The 27,959-nt window shown below is 39.7% G+C and overlaps 2 protein-coding genes across 3 annotated transcripts in view; one reads left to right on the top strand and one right to left on the bottom strand.

Moving 5' to 3' along the window:
* Positions 1–9,727, bottom strand: part of LOC132855613 (uncharacterized) — an 11,698-nt gene extending 1,971 nt beyond the window's left edge. The window contains exons 1-9 of the mRNA XM_060884702.1: positions 9,545–9,727; positions 8,905–9,246; positions 8,369–8,704; positions 8,157–8,276; positions 7,465–7,508; positions 7,222–7,346; positions 1,633–1,709; positions 1,200–1,541; positions 1–101 (exon numbers count right to left, since the gene is read on the bottom strand). The exon at positions 1–101 is cut by the window's left edge and continues 115 nt beyond it. Coding sequence (XP_060740685.1) covers positions 1–101; positions 1,200–1,541; positions 1,633–1,709; positions 7,222–7,346; positions 7,465–7,508; positions 8,157–8,276; positions 8,369–8,704; positions 8,905–9,246; positions 9,545–9,626 — 1,569 coding nt within the window. The 5' untranslated portion in view covers positions 9,627–9,727. The remainder of the gene's footprint in view (positions 102–1,199; positions 1,542–1,632; positions 1,710–7,221; positions 7,347–7,464; positions 7,509–8,156; positions 8,277–8,368; positions 8,705–8,904; positions 9,247–9,544) is intronic.
* Positions 9,728–22,902: 13,175 nt separating this feature from the next.
* Positions 22,903–26,675, top strand: LOC132855933 (uncharacterized). 2 transcript variants are annotated; one of them, XM_060885224.1, is made up of 6 exons: positions 22,903–22,959; positions 23,164–23,502; positions 24,064–24,408; positions 24,616–24,723; positions 24,965–25,008; positions 25,109–26,675. In XM_060885224.1, exons 1-6 carry the CDS (start codon positions 22,926–22,928, stop codon positions 25,232–25,234), a joined length of 996 nt encoding a protein of 331 aa, XP_060741207.1. In that variant the 5' UTR covers positions 22,903–22,925; the 3' UTR covers positions 25,235–26,675. The 2 variants fall into 2 exon arrangements, with proteins under 2 accessions (XP_060741207.1, XP_060741205.1); XM_060885222.1 differs by having other exon boundaries at positions 23,161–23,502.
* Positions 26,676–27,959: the final 1,284 nt, after the last annotated feature.

Raw genomic sequence — 27,959 nt, 5'->3', positions numbered from 1 at the left:
GGAGAAGTTGTACACACAGGTGTGTGTAGAAGAGCCGCTCTCACACCGGACCGAGTCCCACAGGCCGTGCTGAAACACTGAGACTTTTGCATCTCCGTCATCTGTTTAGCGTAATAAAGACAGTAAGATCTCAGATGTTTTCATTCACATTCATAGCATTCGGCAGAAGCCCTTATTAAGAGTGACTTAAATTTATTTCCATTTATACAACTGAGCAATTGAGCTTTAAGGGCCTTGCTCAAGGGCCCAGCAGTGGCAGTTTGGTGGTCCTGGTCGTCAGACTCATGACCGTCCAACACCTTAAGCACTGAGCTACCACGTCCCACAAGTTTGCGTTACATAACACATTAAAGATTATCTTTTTAAACTGAAAACAGTTTAAAATTTGTCCTCAGTGTGGTTTCAGCTATTTAGTTCCACTGATTATCTATTAAACATTTGATTTGATGACTTTGTGCTTCTGCTGATGCAAAAATAAAACTGCATAAAAGCTTGTATAAAAATGTTAAAACAAAAATAGGTGAATTCTACATGGGACGTGTTCAAGGACTGGACATCACTATGGGGATTTTTGTTGTTGTTGTTGTTGTTGTTAGTTTTCCTTCAGAATCTGTAGCTGAGTAAAACCGAGCCTCCGTCTACACTGACGGTTTGAACCTTGTTCATCTACCGAACCCCGTAATTCATTTACATAGTCAGAATAGACGTAAAAATAAATAAATCTTTAATCGTAATTTTACATTTTATAAGAATTGTTTCATCTTTTCTTTTCTTTTCATCTCATCTTTTATAGTTATTAGTTTACGATTATTTTAAATTGATTTAAAGGTGCAGTAGTCAATTTTATTTATTTACTTTCAAATATAAGTGGAATATTATGTAGAAATGATCAAAATGTATAAAACGACATGAATAAGCAGAATATGCAAATGAAGCAAAAAAAAAACAAAAACAAAAAAATGAAAATATGTGTTCGGATTCCAAATGTTTAATGATTGTTAAATTAAATAATAAATCCTGAAAAATTCTAGATTTTTAAATTTAATACAGTTTATTCACCATTATTTCAAAAAAAAAAAAAAAAAATCAAAAACAAAGTGCTAGAAACCAGAAAGTAAATAAAAAATCGTAAACCTTAACTTATTAATTTAAGTCAATTAAATATGGCAGTTTGAACTGAACAAACAGTGGAGATTTACCTGTTACAGCCAAGAACGTTCCACTGGATAATAAAAAATCGTCCATGAAACTTTTTCCACAGTAGTAAAGTCCTTCGTCTTTGTCTTTTATATGTGGAATTATCAGAAAAAAGTTCTTATCCTTTTTCTCCATTACAAATCCTGACGTCTTAAACTCGGTCAAACCGTTGATGTGCTTATACGCTAATCTTTTTCCTATTTCTTGAGGCATTTCTCCAAATATTTGTTTGTACCAGAAAACACTTTCAGAAGATTTAAAATGTCCCAATGAACAGTTAAGAGTAACACGTTCTCCAGGTTTGACCAAGAGAAACGATGGTCTGGAAAAATCCACAGCTTGGGCTGCAATGAAGAAATAATTAAAATCAATAAAATGAAATAAGAATTAAATAATAGGTGGAACTTGTTTTCTTAAAAACTCTTTGAAACTTACTTCTTATGTTAAGAGATAAGACAAGAATCCACAGAGGCGTCATCTTTAGACAGGGAAGCACCCTCAAGGTGGAGCTGCTGAAAAGTAACCAGATGATGAAAGCACTGAGTTTTCTGTTCCAGAAGCTTTTATCTGATTGGCTGCTTCAAGTCATGAGTTAAATTTCCTTTTCTGCTATGATTCTATTTTTGTACAACGGTTTTGTTCACCACAAGTCTGGGGCAAAAAAAGGAAGCCCGCTAAGTTTTTGCTTGTCTGTTAATTACTTGTACTATCACTTATGTCTGTTCTATGAGATGTAACTAAAAAAGGACAAAAAAAACAAAAAAAATTAAGAAAATTTAAAGGAAATTTAAAACAGATTTTTTATTTTTTGGAATATGATATTTTAGATTTTTTTTTGCTCATTACCTTCACTAGCTATTTTCATGTCTATGAGGAAAATGTATATCTTCATGCAGAGGTCCAGATCCATTTAACCTTCACAGCAAAATGTAACTTTAAGCAGAAGTTCTTATCATCATTCCACTCAAATCAGTAATAAAACATTCACCCAGTTGCTTCAGAACACTCCAGGACATTCAGTACTACTGTCACCTGTTTGGTTGACATCCTCATGTTAGAGGTAAAGGTGTTTTCATGAGGCGGGAAAACAACTGAGGATTAAAACCTACGTTTTTAAATGTTTTCATTTACGTCTAAGTCGAAGCATCGTTTTTTAAACATCTTTCTTTAGAATAATTGTTTTTATTGCTGCATATTTTTTTAAAACTTGCTCCTTACCAACATGATCCCTGAACTCCAGGTCAAAGTTGAAAAGTAAATAAAATTATTCGCATCTTTTTTTTTTTTTCATTCATATTTTTATTGGAATTATAACAGCAACAAAAAAATAAGACAACACACAGAAAAAAAGAAAGGAAATAGGAAAAAAGGGGGAGGCCACATGACTTAAATGACATACAAGCCCAAGTAAAGTACATATTAAAATAAGTAATAAATAGGGGGATAGAAATGTAAATAAAAATTCTATGTCAAAAAAAAAAAAAAATTAATTCCACTGTCATGTAAATGTTGGAGGAAGAAACCCCAGGGTTTGGAATTGTCCATCCATCCACCCATTTTCTACAGCTTATCCGGGGCTGGGTCGCGGGGGCAGCAGTCTAAGCAGGGACGCCCAGACTTCCCTCTCCCCAGACACTTCCTCCAGCTCTTCCGGGGGAATACCAAGGCGTTCCCAGGCCAGCCGAGAGACATAGTCCCTCCAGCGTGTCCTAGGTCTTCCCCGGGGCCTCCTACCGGTTGGACATGCCCGGAACACCTCCCCAGGGAGGCGTCTGGGAGGCATCTGGAACAGATGTCCGAGCCACCTTAGCTGACTCCTCTCGATGTGGAGGAGCAGCGGCTCTACTCTGAGCTCCTCCCGAGTGACCGAGCTCCTCACCCTATCTCTAAGGAAGCGCCCAGCCACCCTGTGGAGGAAACTCATTTCGGCTGCCTGTATCCGGGATCTTGTCCTTTCGGTCATGACCCAAAGCTCATGACCATAGGTGAGGGTAGGAACGTAGATCGACTGGTAAATAGAGAGCTTCGCCTTGCGGCTCAGCTCTTTCTTCACCACAACAGACCGGTATATCGACCACATCACTGCAGAAGATACACCGATCCGCCTGTCGATCTCCCGCTCCATCCTTCCCTCACTCGTGAACAAGACCCCACGATACTTAAACTCCTCCACTTGAGGCAGGAGCTCTCCACCAACCTGAAGAGGGCAAGCCACCCTTTTCCGGTTGAGAACCATGGCCTCGGACTTGGAGGTGCTGATTCTCATCCCCGCCGCTTCACACTCGGCTGCAAACCGTCCCAGTGCACGCTGAAGGTCCTGATTTGAGGAAGCCAACAGGACAACATCATCTGCAAAAAGCAGAGACGAAATCCTGTGGTCCCCAAACCGGACTCCCTCCGGCCACCGACTGCGACTAGAAATCCTGTCCATGTAGATAATGAACAGGACCGGTGACAAAGGGCAGCCCTGCTGGAGTCCAACATGCACCGGGAACAAGTCTGACTTACTGCCGGCAATGCGAACCAAACTCCTGCTCCAGTCATATAGGGACCGGACAGCCCTTAGCAGAGGGCCCCGGACCCCATACTCCCAGAGCACCCCCCACAGGTCACCACGAGGGACACAGTCGAATGCCTTCTCCAGATCCACAAAGCCCATGTGGACTGGTTGGGCAAACTCCCATGAACCCTCCAGCAACCTGGCGAGGGTATAGAGATGGTCCAGTGTTCCTCGACTGGGACGAAACCCGCATTGTTCCTCCTGAATCCGAGGTTCGACTATCGGCCGAATTCTCCTCTCCAGTACCCTGGCATAGACTTTTCCGGGGAGGCTGAGAAGTGTGATCCCCCTGTAGTTGGAACACACCCTCCGGTCCCCCTTCTTAAACAGAGGGACCACCACCCCAGTCTGCCAGTCCAGAGGCACTGTCCCCAGCCTCCACGCGACGTTGCAGAGGCGTGTCAACCAAGACAGCCCCACAACATCCAGAGACTTGAGGTACTCAGGGTGGATCTCATCCACCCCCGGTGCCTTGCCAGTGAGGAGCTTCTCAACTACCTCAGTGACCTCAGCTTGGGGAATCGACGAGTCCACAACCGAGTCCTCGGTTTCTGCTTCCTCAATGGAAGACATGTCGGTGGGGTTGAGGAGAACCTCTAAGTACTCCTTCCACCGTCCGAGGATGTCCTCAGTCGGAGTCAGCAGATTCCCACTCCCACTGTAAACAGTGTGCGCAGGGCACTGCTTCCCCCTCCTGAGGCGCCGGTTTGCCAGAATTTCTTCGAGGCCAACCGATAGTCCTTCTCCATGGCCTCACCGAACTCTTCCCAGACCCGAGTTTTTGCCTCCGCAACCACCCGGGCTGAAGCTCGCTTGGCCCTCCGGTACCTATCAGCTGCCTCCGGAGTCCCCCAAGCCAACCAGGCTCGACAGGACTCCTTCTTCAGCTTGACGGCATCCCTTACTTCCGGGGTCCACCACCGGGTTTGGGGATTGCCACCACGACAGGCACCAGAGACCTTACGGCCACAGCTCCGAGCGGCCGACAAAGGAGGTGGAGAACATGGTCCACTCGGACTCAATGTCTCCAACCTCCCTCAGGATCTGGTTGAAGCTCTGCCGGAGGTGGGAGTTGAAGATCTCTCTGACTGGAGACTCTGTCAAACGTTCCCAGCAGACCCTCACAGTACGTTTGGGTCTGCCAAGTCTGTCCAACTTCCTCCCCCGCCATCGGATCCAACTCACCACCAGGTGGTGATCAGTTGACAGCTCCACCCCCCTCTTTACCCGAGTGTCCAAGACATACGGCCGGAGGTCAGATGAAACAACCACAAAGTCGATCATCGACCCCCGACCTAGGGTGTCCTGGTGCCATGTGTACTGATGGACACCCGTATGCTTGAACATGGTGTTCGTTATGGACTGTGACTAGCACAGAAGTCCAATAACAGAACACCACTCGGGTTCAGGTCGGGGGGGCCATTCCTCCCAATCACGCCCCTCCAGGTGTCACTGTCGCTGCCCACGTGAGCGTTGAAGTCCCCCAGTAGAACGATGGAGTCCCCGGTCGGAGCACTTTCCAGCACCCCTTCCAGAGACGCCAAGAAGGTTGGGTACTCTACACTGCCATTTGGCCCGTAAGCACAAATAACAGTGAGAGACCTATCCCCAACCCGAAGGCGCAGGGAAACGACCCTCTCGTTCACCGGGATGAACTCCAACACATGGTTGCTGAGCTGGGGGGCTATGAGCAAGCCCACACCAGCCCGCCACCTCTCACCGCGGGCAACTCCAGAGTAGTAGAGAGTCCAGCCTCTCTCAAGGAGTTGGGTTCCAGAGCCCAAGCTGTGCGTGGAGGCAAGCCCAACTATCTCTAGTTGGTATCTCTCAACCTCCCGCACCAGCTCAGGCTCCTTTCCCGCATGCGAGCCCCAACCCCGGGCCTGGCTCCAGAGTGGGGCCCCGGTTGCGCCATACCGGGCAACGTCACGGACCTTGCTATTGAATTACTCATAAGGGGTATTTGAACCGCTCTTTGTCTGGTCTGTCACCCAGGACCTGTTTGCCTTGGGAGACCCTACCAGGGGCAGAAAGCCCCAGACAACATAGCTCCTAGGATCATTCAGGCACGCAAACCCCTCCACCACAATAAGGTGGCAGTTCGAGGAATTGTGGAATTGTTTTTTTTTATTTAATTCAGTTTTATTTGTATAGAGCTTAAAATTATCTCAAAGCAGCTTTACAGAATGTAAAAAAATAGGGTACAAAACGTGAGGAAAACGAGGAAAAACTCCCTTAGATGGAAGAGGAAGAAATCTTGAGAGGAACCAGACACAAAAGTGAACCTCATCCTCATTTGGGTGACACTGGAGGGTGTGATTATAAACTATTATAAACACCAGAGAGTGTTATTATGAATATGGACCACCATCAGGTTCAACAGTGTAAAGTTCATTCATTCATTCATCTCCTAACGCTTATCCAAACTACCCCGGGTCACGGGAAGCCTGTGCCTATCTCAGGCTCCATTGGCCATCAAGGCAGGATACACCCTGGACGGAGTGCCAACCCATCGCAGGGCACACACACACTCTCATTCACTCACGCAATCACACACTACGGACAATTTTCCAGAGATGCCAATCAACCTACCATGCATGTCTTTGGACCGGGGGAGGAAACCGGAGTACCCGGAGGAAACCCCCGAGGCACGGGGAGAACATGCAAACTCCACACACGGGGAGAACATGCAAACTCCAATCTCTCTATCACTTTCTCTCTCTCTCTCTCTCTCTCTCACTCTCTCTCTCTCTCTCTCTCTCTCTCTCTCTCTCTCTCGCTCTCTCTCTCTCTCTCTCTCTCTCTCTCTCTCTCTCTCTCTCTCTCTCTCTCTCTCTCTCTCTCTCTCTCTCTCTCTCTCTCTCTCTCTCTCTCTCTCTCTCTCTCTCTCTCTCTCTCTCTCTCTCTCTCTCTCTCTCTCTCTCTCTCTCTCTCTCTCTCTATCCATCTCTCTCTCTCTCTCTCTCTCTCTCTCTCTCTCTCTCTCTCTCTCTCTCTATCCCTTTCTCTCTCTCTCTCTCTCTCTCTCTCTCTCTCTCTGTCTCTCTCTCTCTCTCTCTCTCTCTCTCTATTTCTTTCTCACTCTCTCTCTCTCTCTATTCTTCTTCTTCTTCTTCTTCTTCTTCTTCTTATTTATTATTATTATTATTATTATTATTATTATTATTATTATTTCCTAGCAAATGTATTCCTTTTTCATCAGTGTGTATCTCGTGAGTATCTTGACTTTTAATAGTTAAAGTAAGAAAGGATGCCAAGCTGCAACAGCAACAATTTTAAAAACTTTAAACATTTGCAAATTGCTGTATTATACAAGCCATTAAATATCATCGGTTATCATATCATTTTGTAATTAATTTATCATCGGATGTTATAGAAAAATAACAACGTTGGTGGTAAAAGTACACTTATGTTACGTCATTCCTTACATTCAATGGATTTTGATAAGTAAAATCTAAGTTATAGAAAGATGTCGCACGTCAGAATAGATAATATCTTTAATAGCTTGTTGTTTCTTGACTCTTCCTCTTTTGTCTCTCCGCTCTTTAAAATGTAAGGCAGCGTAATTCACCTCCACAGTGTCACAGTCCTGTAGGAACAGACAGGAGATTACCAATGACAGAAATCTGAATTATTAGACTTTTAGTTGCAAAACAAATTGCATGTCCATTTAAAAAGCAACGTTCTCCCAAATGTTGAATATTTACCTTGTCGAGGGTCTTTTCGGTCACAGAACCTGGTTTAAGTCTCACTGACAAAAGTAGAAAAGATTTATGAGACTGATTGTTTATTGTTAAACTTTTGTGTTCTTCATAATTAGATTTTAAAAATGTTTCATTGTTGATTGTTGAAATTTTGCTGAGGTATAAAAGGAATAAAACAAACTAGAAGTTGCTGAGGTGGCAACAGTAACTCCACTTCATATCAGATCAGAATATCTAATAAACTGGAACCTGATGTATAATTCCTTGGACATCCGTGAACACCTGACCATCACAACTCTATTTGGTTCTTCTCGAAACTGGTGCAACAAATTTGAAAACACACAATTGTATTGAATGTCTTTTTCTTGCTGTAGTAAGTCCCTAAGTGTCATGAAGACATGGTGTGGAGGTGAACGTTAGACTGGAAGAACTCGAGTGTCCTGAACAGAGCCCTGATTCTGACTCAACACTACGGAACACCTTTGGGATGAACTGGAACTGGAGTCTCTTTACCATCCTGATATCAGAGTCTGACCTCTTGAATGTTCTTGTAGAGAAGATTGCCGCTTATTATAAAAGCAAAGAGATGATGCTCTCCTCTGGGTGTGATGGTTGAGTGTCCACATACTTTTAGCTCTATAATATTTACATTTCTGTTTATAATAATGTAATAACTAGCCATAATGCAGGCTTACCTCTGTCTTCATTACTGTTTGTCCCTTCATAGGTTAGAGCAAAGATTAAAGTGAATATCACAACCAAACACAGTCCCAAAGCCACAGAGATGTAGATCATTACAGGACCCAGAGATCTCTCTGTCACACAGTAAACATCAACATATAAACACTGATACAACAGAGAGATAAAGAAACCCTGTAGTTTACTAATAAAACCTCTTACTTCTTACCCATCTGTATTCGTGTCCCGTTCCCGAAGATGATCTTCCCACACAGGAGCACAGCGCAGTAGTAAGTTCCAGTATCGTTGAGGCTGAGGATGTTCTTGGAGAAGTTGTACACACAGGTGTGTGTAGAAGAGCCGCTCTCACACTGACGGCTGCTGTTGTGATGAGTGGAAATGATTTGAGGATGGGATTGTGGTGGAGCAGCTCTGAACCAGAGCACTTGGAGTTCTGCTGCTCTGCTCTCAGAGAGAACCGAGCACTGCAGAGTCACTGAGGCTCCTGCAGGAACCGAGTCCAACACGCCGCGCTGCCACACACTCACTTTTACATCTCTGTCATCTGATCAGTGTGATACAGACACAGATTAGTTTGGTTCCTTTTATATTTTTACATTCAATATGAATATGTAGTCCAGAAGCACATGCTTTCAAATATAGTATATTTTCTGCCACACAGAAAAGGTGTTGATTATATTTCTCTAACCGCAACTCTGACAGAAGAATACATCGATGTAAAATCCAACGAACCAAAATTCTTACCTTTGACTGATAAAAATGTTCCATTTCCAAACATTGTCAAAAATTTTCTGCGTCCACAGTAATACACGGCTTCGTCTGACCGTCCGACGTTAGCGATTTTTAAATGAATACTCGTTTCTTCTCTCTCGATGCTGAATTTTGGAGGCTGGAACTCATCTTCGTAATCGGGTTCGTGTTGAACTGTGATCATCACACGAGGCTCGTGTCCGACTTTTTGCTTGTACCAATAGATAACTCCGGTGTTTTCTCCTCCTGATCTAAAGCAGTGCAGCGTCACGTTATCACCAACATCAGCAGCGAGCAGTGGATTCGGCTGAGAGACGTATTGTATCTCGGCAGAGTCTAACAGAAATTGAAAAGAAAGAATGAAACATGAATAAATGTACTTTATTCAAAACTTTATAGTCACACACTTAATAGTTTCTTTAATATTGTTCACATCAGTGAATGTTACTGATATTAGCAAGCTAACTGCAAAGTGTTACAGTAATAAAGTCATTTTGCCTTGTAGGTCTTTTTTTTATTAATACAGCTAAGATTAAAATTCTGACTTCCTTAACATGGCTTTTCAGCCTTAAGTATTAAAGTCACAGAATAATATGTACGATCAGGAACATTACGACGAAGCATCTACACTTACCAGTTTTATTAAAAAGCATCGCTGTAATCCACATCAGCATCATCTTCATAATCATCTTCAGTGTGAGGTCTGTGTAGAACATGTTTCCTCTTGCTCTACTGTCAGATGATCAAACTGAGCATGTCTCACTAAGTGGAAAAGATTTATGTGAAGCTCTGACATCACAGACTTAGGCTATTTACTGTGGCTCCTCCTCACAGGTTTTAAACACGCTCATCAAATTATGATTTCATGACAGAAATCAATGTTTAGAAAGAATTTCTCAATTTTTATTTATTTATTTGTTTTTTTCGTTTGTTTGTTTTTGCAACCTTGTGATCAATATATAAGTAGCATTAAATATACAGAGTTGTGTGATGTTTGTTGTTGTTGTTGTTGTTGTTGTTGTTTCCAGAACATTGTACCTAATAAACTTAATAAAAATCAGTGAAAAATACAATAATATTCCAACTGACCGTTATTAAGAGTGATTACAAATTTAATAATTTGTCAAAGGAATGTTTCATCTGATTGAGTTTGCATGCTCTCCCCGTGCCTCGGGGGTTTCCTCCGGGTACTCCAGTTTCCTCCCCCGGTCCAAAGACATGCATGGTAGGTTGATTGGCATCTCTGGTAAAATTGTCCGTAGTGTGTGATTGCGTGAGTGAATGAGTGTGTGTGTGTGTGTGTGTGTGTGTGTGTGCCCTGTGATGGGTTGGCACTCCGTCCAGGGTGTAGCCTGCCTTGATGCCCGATGACGCCTGAGATAGGCACAGGCTACAGGCTCCCCGTGACCTGAGAATAGTTTGGATAAGCGGTAGAAAATGAATGAATGAATCATGATTAAGTTGTTTATATTCTTCTTGTTTTTACATAAAAATTAAATTTTTACCAGATTTGACAAACAGAATGTCAAGCAGGAGATAAAAATTAAAAGTAAGACCTGCTTCTGTAGTAAATTTCTTTACTAAGTAAACTGACTCATTAATGTAGAATTTCAAAGATTAGAGCAAGTAACTGATCTCCAGTTCATGGTCCATAACATAAATATTATTTTTTTATTTATTTATTTTTATTTTTATTATTTATTTATTTATTTATTTATTTATTTATTTTTTTATTTATTTATTATTATTATTATTATTATTATTATTATTTTAAAGTTCTTGAAATTATTGTGTTATATTTGTTCTTTATATGTTTTTTATGTGTTTTTGTAAATTTAAATATTTCATTTGTTGGTGGAAATGTTCTGAGATCTTTTTTATCTCAAGCTTAAGCTCTATAAAAAAGTAAATGTACACAGTGTTTCTCTTGTATTTTCATTTGCAGGTACAATTTGCTGGACTTCCTGGAGGCCCATAAGCTTCTGTACCCACCAAGATCCTACTCATAGCATCATGCCATCAATAAATTAGTGAGTTCCTGATCATCACATACATGTAACTGTTGAACATCTCCACATTTCTGGGAAGCTTTCCACTAGAGGTTGGAGCTTGACCGGAGGGTTTTGTGATCATTCATTCATTCACAAGGGCATTAATGAGATCAGACTCTGATATCGGGATGTTGAGGAGACTCTAGTTACAGTTCATCCCAAAGCTGCTCAGTGTGGATGAGTCAGAGTCAGGGCTCTGTGCAGGACACTCGAGTTCTTCCAGTCCAACCTTAACCTTGACACCATGTCTTCATGGAGCTCAGTGGCTTTGTCATGCTGGAACAGTGTTTGAAGCGAAACTGTAAAGCTGCTGCATATAAAGATATTTCCATACAATGGTGTACAAGCAGTTTGGAGAAGAACCACAGATGGGTGTGATAGTCAGGGGTCTCCACACACTTGGACTAATGGCTATTATAGTGTACATATGGAGCAAAATAAGGAGCCATTGATATTATAATAAATAATTAAAAATCCCTTAAACTACAAATCCATATAAACTTCATCTAAAGACTGAGAACTATCTAATGGCTCTTTGTCTAAATTATGTTCATGAACAAGATGTCTGTGTGGGTGAGGGTGGAGTTTAATTCAGACCTTAATTCAGCTCCTCCTACACCACCCTAACCAATCACATTCTCTCTCTCTCTCTCTCTCTCTCTCTCTCTCTCTCTCTCTCTCTCTCTCTCTCTCTCTCTCTCGTATCTTGTGCCTTTTCTGAATCATGATCATAGAAGATGTCAGTGTGGATGTGGGTGGAGATTAATTCAGGCCTTAAAGCAGCTCCTCCTTCACCACTGTGTGACCCTAACCAATCACATTCTCTCTCTCTCTCTCTCTCTCTCTCTCTCTCTCTCTCTCTCTCTCTCTCTCTCTCTCATATCTGGTGCCTTTTCTGAATCATGATCATAGAAGATATCAGTGTGGATGTGGGTGGAGTTTAATTCAGGCCTTAATTCAGCTCCTCCTTCACCACCCTAACCAATCACATTCTCTCTCTCTCTCTCTCTCTCTCTCTCTCTCTCTCTCTCTCTCTCTCTCTCTCTCTCTCTCTCATATCTTGTGCCTTTTCTGAAGCATGATCATAGAAGATGTCAGTGTGGATGTGGGTGGAGTTTAATTCAGGCCTTAAAGCAGCTCCTCCTTCACCACTGTGTGACCCTAACCAATCACATTCTCTCTCTCTCTCTCTCTCTCTCTCTCTCTCTCTCTCTCTCTCTCTCTCTCTCTCTCTCTCTCTCTCTCTCTCTCTCACTCCCATCTAGGCCACACCATAATTTCAAAACTGAAATAATGAAATGATCTGTCATAATGTGTGTGAGTATATGTGTGTATGTGTGCGTCTTTGTGCGTTTGTGTGAGTGTGTGTGCATGCGTGTGTGTGTTTGTGTGTGTGTGTGTGTGTGCGTGCATGTCTGTGTGTGTGTTAAGGTGTGTGTGTGTCTTTGTGCGTGTGTATGTGTGTGTGTGTGTGCATGCGTGTGTGTGTTTGTGTGTGTGCATGCATGTCTGTGTGTGTGTGTGTGTTAAGGTGTGTTTAGTGGTTTTGTATCTCTTTTTCTCTCTTCGCCCCTTCACACACTGCAGCTCTGAGTGTTTCATCTCTGCAGGCCGCTCTGACCGCCGAGTCGCTTTTCACACAAACACCATCAGTTTCTCATCTCTCAAACTTTCCACAGGATGTGTGGCTATTCTTGTTTGTCTCAGACCACACTCATGTTGTTTTTTTCTTTCCTTTTCAAGTGCAATTATGAATTTGATGTACACATGATGTAGATATGTAGAAGCTCATGCTGGCTCCATTTACACACTGTACATTTATACCATAGCTCAAATTGCAGGTTAATATTATATTATATTATATTATATTATATTATATTATATTATATTACATTATATTATATTATATTACAGGGAGTGCAGAATTATTAGGCAAATGAGTATTTTGACCACATCATCCTCTTTATGCATGTTGTCTTACTCCAAGCTGTATAGGCTCGAAAGCCTACAACCAATTAAGCATATTAGGTGATGTGCATCTCTGTAATGAGAAGGGGTGTGGTCTAATGACATCTACACCCTATATCAGGTGTGCATAATTATTAGGCAACTTCCTTTCCTTTGGCAAAATGGGTCAAAAGAAGGACTTGACAGGCTCCGAAAAGTCAAAAATAGTGAGATATCTTGCAGAGGGATGCAGCACTCTTAAAATTGCCAAGCTTCTGAAGCGTGATCATCGAACAATCAAGCGTTTCATTCAAAATAGTCAACAGGGTCGCAAGAAGCGTGTGGAAAAACCAAGGCGCAAAATAACTGCCCATGAACTGAGAAAAGTCAAGCGTGCAGCTGCCAAGATGCCACTTGCCACCAGTTTTGCCATATTTCAGAGCTGCAACATCACTGGAGTGCCCAAAAGCACAAGGTGTGCAATACTCAGAGACATGGCCAAGGTAAGAAAGGCTGAAAAACGACCACCACTGAACAAGACACACAAGCTGAAACGTCAAGACTGGGCCAAGAAATATCTGAAGACTGATTTTTCTAAGGTTTTATGGACTGATGAAATGAGAGTGAGTCTTGATGGGCCAGATGGATGGGCTCGTGGCTGGATCGGTAAAGGGCAGAGAGCTCCAGTCCGACTGAGACGCCAGCAAGGTGGAGGTGGAGTACTGGTTTGGGCTGGTATCATCAAAGATGAGCTTGTGGGGCCTTTTCGGGTTGAGGATGGGGTCAAGCTCAACTCCCAGTCCTACTGCCAGTTTCTGGAAGACACCTTCTTCAAGCAGTGGTACAGGAAGAAGTCTGCATCCTTCAAGAAAAACATGATTTTCATGCAGGACAATGCTCCATCACACGCGTCCAAGTACTCCACAGCGTGGCTGGCAAGAAAGGGTCTAAAAGAAGAAAAACTAATGACATGGCCTCCTTGTTCACCTGATCTGAACCCCATAGAGAACCTGTGGTCCATCATCAAATGTGAGATTTACAAGGAGGGAAAACAGTACACCTCTCTGAAGAGTGTCTGGGAGGCTGTGGTTGCTGCTGCACGCAATGTTGACGGTGAACAGATCAAAACACTGACAGAATCCATGGATGGCAGGCTTTTGAGTGTCCTTGCAAAGAAAGGTGGCTATATTGGTCACTGATTTGTTTTTGTTTTGTTTTTGAATGTCAGAAATGTATATTAGTGAATGTTGAGATGTAATATTGGTTTCACTGGTGAAAATAAATAATTGAAATGGGTATATATTTGTTTTTTGTTAAGTTGCCTAATAATTATGCACAGTAATAGTCACCTGCACACACAGATATCCTCCTAAAATAGCTAAAACTACAAACAAACTAAAAACTACTTCCAAAAATATTCAGCTTTGCTATTAATGAGTTTTTTGGGTTCATTGAGAACATGGTTGTTGTTCAATAATAAAATTAATCCTCAAAAATACAACTTCCCTAATAATTCTGCACTCCCTGTATATTAGGCACAGGCTCCCCGTGACCCGAGGTAGTTCGGATAAGCGGTAGAAGATGAATGAATGAATGAATGAATGAATATTATATTATATTATATTATATTATATTATATTATATTAATGAACTCATTATGATAGCTTATATATGATATATATACATAATACATAGGTTTTTTGTTAAGATTTTTCATTCAGCATTTACAGAGTTTAGAGATACAAATTTTATTTTATTTATTGTAGTTACAGGCAAGTGGCAGCAAAAATATAGGATTTGTTTTATTTTTTCGGTTCGCTCTGCAGTATAAATCTGTTTGCTCTGGTAAACAGGAAGGTACAGCGAGCTAAAACCACAATGAAATTTTCCACAACACTCTCAGCTTTAACTTTTAGGTCAGACCTGTGTGTGTGTGTGTGTGTGTGTGTGTGTGTGTGTGTGTGCTGAAGAGCTGTGATGTTTAATACTGAAGCTTCTTATGAAGTCGAGAAATGTGAAAAGTCATGCAGCAAAAAATAGATTGCATTCTCCATTGTTTTTGAATAAAATTTAAAAATGAAAAAACATTACAAGACATCATCATCATCATCATCCTCATCATCATCATTATCGGGCGCAGTGCTTTGTACTCAGTGTTAGAATATTAAATACACTGCTGACGTATTTGTGTCTGCTTTTGTGTAAGTGCTGAAATTTTTCATACACTGCAGCTTCCGGATTAGTGGTTTGTGGGCGGAGCTTTGTATAATCCACCAGATTATAAACCACAGGGCACAAAGCTCATACTTCATTTATCTCATCAAACATCTACAGGAGCCACGTCTTCACTGGAGCACTTGACTTTTTAACCTCCATCTCTTCTTTATTTATGTTTTTAAAAAGGATTTGTAGGGGAAATGAGCTGATTGGATGTTTGTTGTGGTGTAAGAGGGTTAAGTCTCTGTCAACCTTTGGGTGGTAACAGGAACTCTACTTCATCACTGTCTGCTGTATTAAGCTTTATTTTTCTCATTTTAAGCTTAGCATCTTGTTATTAATGTTTATCTTTATGTACAGAGCAAAAATATTGTCTTGTATTAAATGACTGAAAATACAGTTTCTCATGGCGTTAAATGGACTTGTGGTGGACTTGAAAGGGTCTTAATATGACTTTTTTTTTGCAGTCCTGTTATCATTTCTGAGGGACTTTTATCAGTGCATTCTTCTTGTTTTCGTTCTTCTTCTTCTTCTTCTTCTTCTTCTTCTTCTTCTTCTTCTTCTTCTTCTTCTTCTTCTTCTTCTTCTTCCTCTACTCGAACTCTTCACTTCTCACACTCTAACCCTTTTCCTCTATAAGTCCCATTACACACTACTGGCTCCATCTAGTGACCTAATATTTGTTTTCTGTGCCTTGTTACTTGTTAATTTTATGCAACTGTTTTTAGATTTTGGGTAAAAAATGAAAGGAAAAATAAAACACCACAGACTCGATACCACTATTTATTTATTTTATCATTAAATGCTGTATCTATTCTGTATCTATCCTGTATTTACCATGCATCAATCCTGTATCTATCCTGTATCTATTCTCTATATAACCTGTATCTATCCTGTATCTATCCTGTATCTATTCTCTATCTATCCTGTATCTATTCTTTATCTATCACTCTATCTATCCTGTATCTATTCTCTATCTATCCTGTATCTATACTCTATCTATCCTGTATCTATTTTGTATCTATCCTGTATCAATCATGTATCTATACTCTATCTATCCTGTATCTATCCTGTATCTATCCTGTATCTATTCTCTATATAACCTGTATCTATCCTGTATCTATCCTCTGTGCAGCTCCATAGTACTTGAAATTTTGCTACTTAAGATGACCCACAGCCTCATATTATATGCAGATATTTAGATATAATGTTAGTGAGTTAAGTGAATGATCTTCTTTTTAAAGAAACCTTAACCTGTATAGACCTGTATATACAGGCAGATTAAAAACATAAATATTTCAAAATTACCAATGGTTCATACAAACTATTAATATTGTATTGTATTGTATTGTATTGTGTTGTATAATGTTGCCCTTGTAACCAATGTGCACTGCTTCATCACACAAGTTTCAGCACCACGGACAGCGAAAAACTTTCACTCCTCATTGTGGAATCGCAGACTTTCTCTCTGACACATGCACCTGTTCCCCCAGCTTCACTATAAACAGTGTGTAGCACAACACTGTATTTTATTATTCTTGAACTAATACACAAAACACAGTTTCTCGGATGTCACAAAGATTATCTTTAAAATTTTGATTTATGATTAAATTAAGTGAAAAAATAAAAAGCAAAAATTCAGAAGTAACGCTCTAAATCCGAATAATTAGTCTAAAGGCCGTGTCCCAAACTACTGAGTGCTCAGAGTGCAGGTTCACTTTAACAATTAACAAGCTACAGAAAACAAATTCTCTGTCAATAGATGGATCCAAAGATGTGACAGGATTCATAAAGAAAAACTCTGACCTGAGGATGACTAAAGGTTAAAATATGTGAGACTTGAGGAGTGTGAAGTAGAAAGATAGGCAGAGAGTGAGAGAGAGAGAGAGAGAGAGAGAGAGAGAGAGAGAGAGAGAGAGAGAGAGAGAGAGAGAGAGAGAGACAGGCAGACAAATAGAAAGAGACACAGAGAAAGAGAGAGAGACAGATAGAGAGATGAAGACAGAGAGAGAGAGAGACAGACAGATAGAGAGACACAGAGAAAGAGAGAGAGAGAGAGAGAGAGAGAGAGAGAGAGAGAGAGAGAGAGAGAGAGAGAGAGAGAGCCAGGCAGACAGAAAGAGACAGAAAGTGGCAGATAGAAAGAGACACAGAGAAAGAGAGAGACAGATAGAGAGATGAAGACAGAGAGAGAGAGACAGAGAGCGAGACAGACAGATAGAGAGACACAGAGAAAGAGAGAGAGAGAGAGACAGAGAGAGACAGAGAGAGTTAGACAGAGAGAGAGAGAGAGAGAGAGAGAGAGAGAGAGAGAGAGAGAGAGAGAGAGAGAATGTGATTGGTTAGAGTCACAGTTTTGAAGTAGGAGTTAAAGCCTGACACACTGACGTCCTGCAAAGAGGAAATTAAATCATTTATGTTTATTTTATTTGGTTATGCAGTTTTGGATATAGATAAATATAGATTATAGATATATATATAGATAAATAATTATCATTTTCTCCCTGTCCTAAAACCACCAAATTAAAAGTCTTTAATCTATAACTCTACAGTTTTGGCTCTGAATGCTGTTACTGATCAGATGGAGATGTTTCTGAAGGGAGAAATTAGGGGATTATTTTGGGTTCTACGGGTTTGGTCTGTGGTTACAGGGCGGCACTTTAAGTGGCTTTAAGTCACAACAAGACCGGTTCTTTTTATCGCTTGTGCAGATCTTAGATGAGATCAGGATGAATGACAAATCATCTTTGTACTCTAGTGTGACTCAGCAACTTCGCCTGAGTATCAGCTCCGCCCACCAGCTCCGCCCACCAGCTCCGCCCACCAGCTTCGCCCACCAGCTTCGCCCACCAGCTCCTTCTCAGGATGTTCAGTGGAGGTTGGGTCGAGCTGATGCTGGATCTCGTTCTGACACGTGGACGAGTGTGATGACTCTCAGCACCTGATTTCTCACTTAAACATGGACAGACATGTTGGGAATAATCAGTAATTTTTTTATTAAAAACTTTATATATTTAAGATCATGGCTGCTGGCTGGTGGGCGAGAACTGGGAGGAGGTCAAATTGGGTTGAAATTAAATAAAAAAGTCTGGAAATTTTTTTGAGATTTGCATTTCCTTTTCAGTGTATATGCCATGAAATGCACTGACATGTAGATATACTGTAAATATATCTATGTACTTTTTTCTGTTCAGAAGGCCTGAGCAGGATGAGCACACAAATCCTTTTATCTTTCTCCCTTTTTGCACATTTTTTCACACCTCTCAGCCTCATAAGTAGCTTCAGGGTTCAGCTTCACTGCTCCTGAGCAGACACACACACACACACACACACACACACACACAGACACACACAGTTCACACACACACACACACACAGAGTTGACACACACAGTTGACACACACACACACAGTTGACACACACACACTGTTGACACACAAACACACACACACACACACACAGTTGACACACACACACAGTTGACACACACACACAGTTGACACACACACACACAGAGTTCACACACACACACACAGTTGACACACACACAAGGTTGACACACACCCACAGACACACACAGTTGACACACACACACACACAGTTGACACACACACACAAACACACACACACACAGTTGACACACATACACACACGCACCCTGTTATGGAACATTTCATTGTGGTTTCAGCTCACTGTACCTTTCTGTTTACCCGAGCAGAGAGATACTTCATACTGAAGAGCAAACTAACAAATAAAATAGATAATCTTAATTAAATAAAAAAAAAAACAAGAATAATGTAGAAGAATAACACACACAGACCCACTTTAGGTGTATAAACAAAAGATTTAAATGTAAATCAGCATCATAAATAACTGTCACCTTCATAAAGTAACATTTCTTAATAAGTTCTAAATAAACTCTTTCTAACAGAAAACTTTAGTATATTTTAAATTAAACGTAAAATTCCTGTATAAATTGTCGCCATAGGAATATTAACATATTAGAGTGTAATTTTTAGCTATGTTAAAGTCAGAGAGAGTGTTATAGTAAATTAATCAAGATGTTTTGGCCAACCAGAATCCAGAATTCAACGGCAATGTGTTGTTTGTGTGAGGTATCTGACAGCATACAGAATGTGTGAACCTGCAGTTGTGTGTTACAGCAGATTAAAGTGTTTTAAATGAGAGCAGTTAGAATATCACACATCTATTTGAAGTCTGGAGATGTTTCTAATTTAGTATGATGTGTGATCAAGAAAAAAACAACATGAGTGTGGTCTGAGACAAACAAGAATAGCCACACATCCTGTGGAAAGTTTGAGAGATGAGAAACTGATGGTGTTTGTGAGAAAAGCGACTCGGCGGTCAGAGCGGCCTGCAGAGATGAAACACTCAGAGCTGCAGTGTGTGAAGGGGCGAAGAGACAAAAAAAGACAAAACCACTAAACACACCGTAACACACACACACACACGCACATGCGTGCATGCACACACACACACACACACACACACACACACACACACACACACACACACAAACAAACACAGACACACACACATTATGACAGATCATTTAATTATTTCAGTTTTGAAATTATGGTGTGGCTTAGATAGGAGTAGGGAGAGAGAGAGAAGGAGGGAGAGAGAGAGAGAGAGAGAGAGAGAGAGAGAGAGAGAGAGAGAGAGAGAGAGAGAGAGAGAGAGAGAGAGAGAGAGAGAGAGAGAGAGAGAATGTGATTGGTTAGTGTCACAGTGTTGAAGGAGGAGTCACATTATGGACTGAATTAAACTCCACCCACATTCACACTGCAATAAGGAAATAGTTTTTTATAAATCCGAAATGTATGTTTACTTATTAGGATTATATAAATATAAATATAAATATAAATATAAATATAAATATAAATATAAATATAAATGAATGGAGTTTACAAGAATTCTGCACTTAACACTGTAGCTACAGATAAATAATGATCATTTTCTCCCTGTCCTAAAACCACAGAATAAAAAGTCTATAGTCTATAACTACATTTTTGGCTCTGAATGCTGTTACTGATCAGATGGAGGTGTTTCTGATGTATGTATGTGTGAGTGTCCGTACAAGTGGAAAATCAACAGCTAGTCCTGGAAAAGTGTGGAGAATAACTCATGAGTCGCTCTGTGTCTGTCCTCTTGCTTCAATGCCGTTTAACTGAAGTGTCAAATGTCCTGCTGATCTCCACTCAGTAGTCTGATCAGCCTGTAGGATCTTTTCAGCAAACGGAGATGTTTCCAGTCTGTATTATATATAGCAACTTTAACCAAATGTCACGACAGGGATGGAAGGAGACAGACCCGTACGCAGGATAGCTTCAAATGAAAGGGGTTTAATAAATAAAGAAGACATAGACAAAAATGACGATAAATGAAACAATACAACTGACGACATTTAACAGAGACTAAACATGACAAGGGGTACACGCAACTAATGATCCGCGCTGCATTCAGCAACGCGGCTAACCTAAATACAATTAAGACAATGACAACATTAGGAACAGGTGAAGAAACAGGGAGGAGCAGACGAAGGCGGGGCAGACACGTGACAACAACAACAGCACATGGCCAAAAGTCCGGGCTGAATCATGACACCCAATCACATTGACGTGAGACTTTAATTAATGGGCTTTAGTTCTGAACACAAGTCTGTCAAATCCCTGGAAATATTGAAGCTCTAAATATATTCTCATGTTCTTATAATCCAGAAATATTCCAAATACTTTAATCTTTGGAACATTTTAAATCTAAATGCCTGAAGTTGTTTATTATCTTTAGTATCTTCCCTAATTGACAATCTATAACCATCTATAACCATCATTCGATAACCATATTGTGCTTCTTCATGGGCCTTATCTTCTGTTGGACTATCACGTGAAAACTGTAGATCAGTTACCGACATAAACAGGGAAGTGGTGGCTCAAGTGATTAAGGCTCTGGGTTGTTGATTAGAAGATCAGGGTTCAAACCCTAATACTGACAAGCTGCCACAGTTGGGCCCTTGAACAAGGCCCTTAACCCTCTCTGCTTAAGTGGTGCTGTATCATGGCTGACCCTGTGCTCTGTCCCCAACCTCCAAAGCTGGGATATGTGAAGAAAGACAATTTCACTGTGCTGTAATGCAGAAAAGACAAAATAAAGTCTACTATTCTGTTTAATATGACTATCATTGTACTTTAGGTGAAGGAGAGAGACTCAGTATAGGAAGCGGTAGATTTTATGGGGAATATTAACATTAATTAATATTAAATAAAACAAAAATAAAAAAGAAGAAGTGCAAATAGGTAGCAATTCTAACAGAAAAGCTTCTCCATGTCAGGATGGAAACTGTAGGACTTTAATAGGTGCAGAAGTTTATGGGCTTCACATTGACCTCGAGATCATACACTACATTAATACACTACCAAAGGTACAGTATATGTGGACGCCTGACCTTCATGACCAAATTTGACGTTACATTTTCCTTTAAAGAGGCTCAAACAATGTTCCAGCATGACAAAGTCCCTGTGCACAAAGCACAGAGCTCCATGAAGACATGGTGTGGAGGTAAAGGTTAAGAGTGAAAGAACTCGAGTGTCCTGTACAGAGCCCCGACTCTTGCTCAGACTCAACCCTACTGAACACCTTTGGGATGAACTGGAACTGGAGTCTCCTTAACATCTGAATATCAGAGACTGATCTCAGTAATTTTCTTGTACACAAATCCTCAACAGTCTGGATAAAGGAGAGTGGAGTTTAAATATAACTACAAAGAACTGAATACATTTATTATGGGATTTTAAGTTATCATGAGAGTTGGTGTGAGTGCTGGTGCTGGTTGTTATGGAGAAAAATCAACCTTAACCTTAAAAATCAACCAATATTATTATTATTATTATGATTATTATGATTATTATGATTATTATGATTATTATTATTATTATTATTATTATTATTATTATTATTATTATTATTATTATTATGGTAACAATTTCTTACAAAATAATGAAACCTCTGGGTGAAAATTTGATTTCTTGACAACTTCTCGATCTCTAACTTACGAGAAACTCTGTATTACGATTCACCGATTAATAATAAAACATGCATATTCAAATCGTTTTAATAAATGAATTAAGATTCATTGTTTAAATGAATAATTTAATCGATTTAATTTAATTCAATGGATTTCATTAATTGTAATTAATTAGGTACTTTTTTACTTTAGATATTGTTGTGCATTTATATGTGCACTCTAATTAAAGTCTTAATAAAAATAAAAAGTACATTTCTTAATACAAAAATCTAACTCTAATATTTACTTTTTCTCTAACAAAAAGTTTTTAAAAGTATAAAACAGTTGATATCACACAAAATATTCATTTTATTTACATTCTTTATTTAATAAATTGTATAAAGAAGATAATTGTTGATTTATCATCTAACCAGTTTAGGTAAAAGTTTTGAATTATTATTAGAATTATTGATTAAACTGGAAAAAAAACAGATTTGCTAATTTGCTTTAATATTAGTAACAATTTCAAAATTATAAAGTGATTAAACATCGGATAATAATTAGCTCAATAATCTGCTGTAAAAAAAAAAAAAAATCAAAAAGATGTATATCATTTTGTCTTTTTTTTTAGGTCATCTTTTCAGACATGCTGTAAGGAGGGAGGATGTTGTACGTGATGTCAGAGTTTCATCTTTGCCACAAAGTGACATGAGCTCAGTTTGTTCATCTGACAGTTTAACAAGAGCAGACATGCTTCAGCCCTCAGAGCGAAGACGATGATGCTGATGTGGATAACTGTGATGCTTTTTGGTACGTTCGATGCTTTTCATTCTCTCTAATCATAATGTTTTTCTGAATCTGTTCTGAATTACTGACACATACCTTCCATGCATCAGATTAATCATCAGATTTAGCTAAAGTACATACTCTATATTGAGATGCTTGTCACAATCTTAATATACATTTCTGTGCATTTATTCGTGACATGTTTTGTTCTTTGACTCTTAACAGCAGATTCCACACAGACAGCCAGCGACGATGCGCCGAATCCAGTGATCACTGCTGATGTTGGAGATAACGTGACTCTGTACTGCGTTCATCTGCAAGTCATCACAAATCCCATCATTTGGTACAAACAAAAAGTAGGACACAAGCCTCGTGTGATGGTGACAGTTCAAGGTGAACCCAGTTACGAAGATGGGTTCGAGGCACAAAAATTCATCATTAAGAAAGAACAAACGGGGATCAGTTTATCAATTGCTTACGTGGAACCATCAGATGAAGCCATTTATTACTGTGGATTTATAACATTTGTTACGAGCTTTGCAAATGGAACGTTTTTATCCGTTAAAGGTAAGAATTATAAAGTACATATTAAACTTTATTTCTTTAAAGAACGCTTTAGATACTGCTGATGAGCTATCATCAAATTTATTCATATTAAAGGGTAAGAAATTAATTGTTGCACAAGTTCTCTAAGAAATTAATTGTTGCACAAGTTTTTAAGACCTATTTGAGTTTACCTAATAAATTCTGTGTCATTCTCAGCAGTTTTGTTTTGTTTTGTTTTGTTTTGTTTTGTTTTTTGTTTTGTTTTGCTTTGTTTTGCTTTGTTTTATTTTGTTTTGTTTTTTGTTTTGTTTTGTTTTGTTTTGTTTTGTTTTGTTTTGCTTTGCTTTGCTTTGCTTTGCTTTGCTTTGCTTTGCTTTGTTTTGTTTTGTTTTGTTTGCAGAGATAATATTTTTTTATTTTATGTTTTGCATTTATTTAAATCAATATTCATTATTTTTAAATCAATATTTTAAATCCTTCTTTATCCTGTATATTCCACATTTTTTTAATTAATAAAAAAGTCTAATTATAAACTAATTCAAGCTAAGAAAAACCTAATACTGTCTAAATCACACTGAACAGGTACTGAAGATGTGAGTGTCTCGGTGTGGCAGCGCGGCGTGATGGACTCGGTTCCTGCAGGAGCCTCAGTGACTCTGCAGTGCTCGGTTCTCTCTGAGAGCAGAGCAGCAGAACTCCAAGTGCTCTGGTTCAGAGCTGCTCCACCACAATCCCATCCTCAAATCATTTACACTCATCACAACAGCAGCCGTCAGTGTGAGAGCGACTCTTATACACACACCTGTGTGTACAACTTCTCCAAGAACATCCTCAGCCTCAGTGATACTGGAACTTACTACTGCGCTGTGCTCTTGTGTGGGAAGATCATCTTCGGGAACGGGACATCGGTACAGATGGAGAACTTTGGTTGGTGAACAATTTGTGTATATTATTTGAGGTTTATAGATACAGATATAGATATAGATAGACACAAATAGATATGGGTAAGAAGTATGACGTTTTATCCATAAACTAGAGTATGGCATAGTTATGTATATATAAGAAATAAGCTTAATTAGCATAGATGGAATCACTGAACCAATATGTAATATCGTGATGTTTCTTTTGCGACAGAGAGATCTGTGGATCCTGTCGTGATCTTTCTCGGTGTAGCTTTGGGACTGTGTGTGGTTGTGATCTTAGCATTGATCTTTCTCATAACCTGTAAAGGAAGAAACGAAGGTAAATCCATATTATGTCTAGATTAAAATGATGACATTATTATAAATATTATTTTACACTAACATCACAACCTGAAGTCTTTTATTTCATTTTGTGCTACAGAAATTCCCCAACATTTACATTACTCACTTATTAATGTTACACAATTTATCCTTTTTTTTCATGTATATATTTTTACATTAAATACTGTGGAACATCTATGAAACTATGAATTAATAAAAATGCATTTGTTTCTCATCAGCGAGACTAAAACACGGCTCTGTGACGGACAAGACGCTCAATCAGGTCAACATTAAGCACATAGTGAATATGAATACATTATAAGAAATTGACACAAAAATTCTAACGATTAAATATTGTGATCATTTCCTATCCGTTCCTACAGGACTGTGACTTTGTGGAGGTGAATTACAGCGTTTTACATTTCAATGAGAGGAGAGTCAAAAGAGGACGAGTCAAGAAACAACAACCGAGAGATGTTATTTATTCTGACGTCCGACATCTTAAATAAGTTAAATAAGATGTTAAATATGATTCAGTTAAATATAATTTCTTAGTTCTGTTATACTGTAGAAATATTTTAGTTAATAATTATAAATAGTGAAGTGCTGGTTTAAGTGATTAAGGCTCTGGGTTGTTGATTAGAGGATCAGGGTTCAAGCCACAGTACTGCCAATCTGCAACTGTTGGGCCCTTGAGCAAGGCCCTTAACCCAGCGGTGCTGTATCATTTCTGACCCTGTGCTCTGATCAAAAACTTTTTTTATTTTTTTTGTTTATTTGTTTATTATTTTCCAGTCCATTCTGTCCGTCAAAAATGGAAATAGAGATTTTTCAGTGTAATGAAGGGTCTGATGTCGTGTCTGTGAGTCTGATCTAAAGTGAGTCAGGACTCTGTTGTTCTTTCAGCGTGTTTTAGACGTGTGTTTTTCCCTCTGTTGATGATCTTACACTGAATTTTAGTGTTGAAGAGAAATCTGAGCTGCTTTTTAGGTGAACAAACACTCGGAGCTTCTCAGAGAGCAGAAATGGGTTTGATATCAACTTTTACTCTGAACATACAAACATCTGTGTGGAGAAAAAACTTCAATTCGATTCAATTCAATTTTTATTTGTATAGCAATATACATTGCCTCAAAGCAGCTTTACAGAACATTCATTCATTCATTCATTTTCTACCGCTTATCCGAACTACCTCGGGTCACGGGGAGCCTGTGCCATCGGGCATCTCAGGCATCTCGGGCATCAAGGCAGGATACACCCTGGACGGAGTGCCAACCCATCGCAGGGCACACACACACACTCTCATTCACTCATGCAATCACACACTACGGACAATTTTCCAGAGATGCCAATCAACCTACCATGCATGTCTTTGGACCGGGGGAGGAAACCGGAGTACCCGGAGGAAACCCCCGAGGCACGGGGAGAACATGCAAACTCCACACACACAAGGCAGAGGTGGGAATCGAACCCCCGACCCTGGAGGTGTGAGCCGAACGTGCTAACCACTAAGCCACCGTGCCCCCCCTTTACAGAACATACTGTAAGAAATAATTTACAAAAAGTTTTAAATTACACACAGGTGAATATTAGACAAAAAAGTTCAAAATTAATATTAGACTTATATATAAATGTGTTTGTATTTATCTCTAATGAACAAGCCAGAGGTGACTGAGGTGACTGTGGTGAGGAAAAACTCCCTTAGATGGAAGAGGAAGTAAGAAAGGAGTTTGTAATAACAGCATGTTGTGAAGTGTTTATTTCTTGTTTACCAGCACAACTAGTTAATTGTTGCTTTTAGTGCATGATTTCTTACTTTAAACATTTAAAAGTAGGACATTTGGGGTCACACACACAAAAACAACAATATTTGGTAATAGTAAAAAAAGTAGCATCGATGATTTATGTATGAAGGTTGTACTTTTGTGACAAGTCAGCATCATCATAGCACTGAAAAATAAAGAAGTAAGTATTAAAGTCTTTTTTATTTCCTGTGAGCAGCAGGAAGTTCGGATGACACGACTTCCTGTCAAATACTGTGTGAAAGCGTTTAGGTAAGAACCTTGAGTAGGGATGATGAGGTGTTTAACGGATTTATAGATTAATACTAAAATAATATAATAATAAAATAATACTAAAATAATAATAATTGATATTTCATTGTTTATATTGAATGGTAGAGAGAAAGAAAGAGAGAGAGAGAGAGAGAGAGAGAGAGAGAGAGAGAGAGAGAGAGAGAGAATTGTGCAAAAACACTGCCACAAGAGCAAAAACACTATAAATTAATAATAACTTCCAGAAGATTAGACCATGGAAAGGAAAGAAAACAGGAAGAAAAATGAGAAAACAGAATAAAGAATGAAGGAGTATGGAAGTAAAAATAAAGGGATGACAGACAGATAGAGGCTTTAATGTACATATAATACTCATAGATACAATATAAAGGACACTAGAGTTTCATATCTGTGAGGATGGTCTGGGAAAACCCATTGGATTTTGCTGTATCTGACCATCTGTTTCTCTTTAATTATACATCATACATCCAAAAATATGTGCACCCCTGATCATCACACCCAAAGATGCTTCTTGTAACAAAAGTTTGAATAGAACTGAATCAAATGTTTTTGTCCACAGTAGAATTAGAGGCTGAATTAGAATGTCCCTGTGCAAAGCATTCATTCATTCATCTTCTACCGTTTATCCGAACTACCTCGGGTCACAGGGAGCCTGTGCCTATCTCAGGTGTCATCAGGCATCAAGGCAGGATACATCCTGGACGGAGTGCCAACTCATCGCAGGGCACACACACACACACACTCTCATTCACTCACGCAATCACACACTACGGACAATTTTCCAGAGATGTCAATCAACCTACCATGCATGTCTTTGGACTGGGGGAGGAAACCAGAGTACCCAGAGGAAACCCCCGAGGCACGGGGAGAACATGCAAACTCCACACACACAAGGCAGAGGCGGGAATCGAACCCCCAACCCTGGAGGTGTGAGGCGAACGTGCTAACCACTAAGCCACCGTGCCCCCCCATTCAATTCATTCATTCATTCATTCATCTTCTACCGCTTATCCGAACTACCTCGGGTCACGGGGAGCCTGTGCCTATCTCAGGCGTCATCGGGCATCAAGGCAGGATACACCCTGGATGGAGTGCCAACCCATCGCAGGGCGCACACACACTCTCATTCACTCATGCACTCACACACTATGGACAATTT

The sequence above is a fragment of the Tachysurus vachellii genome, chromosome 13, assembly GCF_030014155.1.
Source record: "Tachysurus vachellii isolate PV-2020 chromosome 13, HZAU_Pvac_v1, whole genome shotgun sequence".
Classification (NCBI taxonomy): Eukaryota; Metazoa; Chordata; class Actinopteri; order Siluriformes; family Bagridae; genus Tachysurus; species Tachysurus vachellii.
This window is presented reverse-complemented; position numbering and strand designations above follow the sequence as displayed.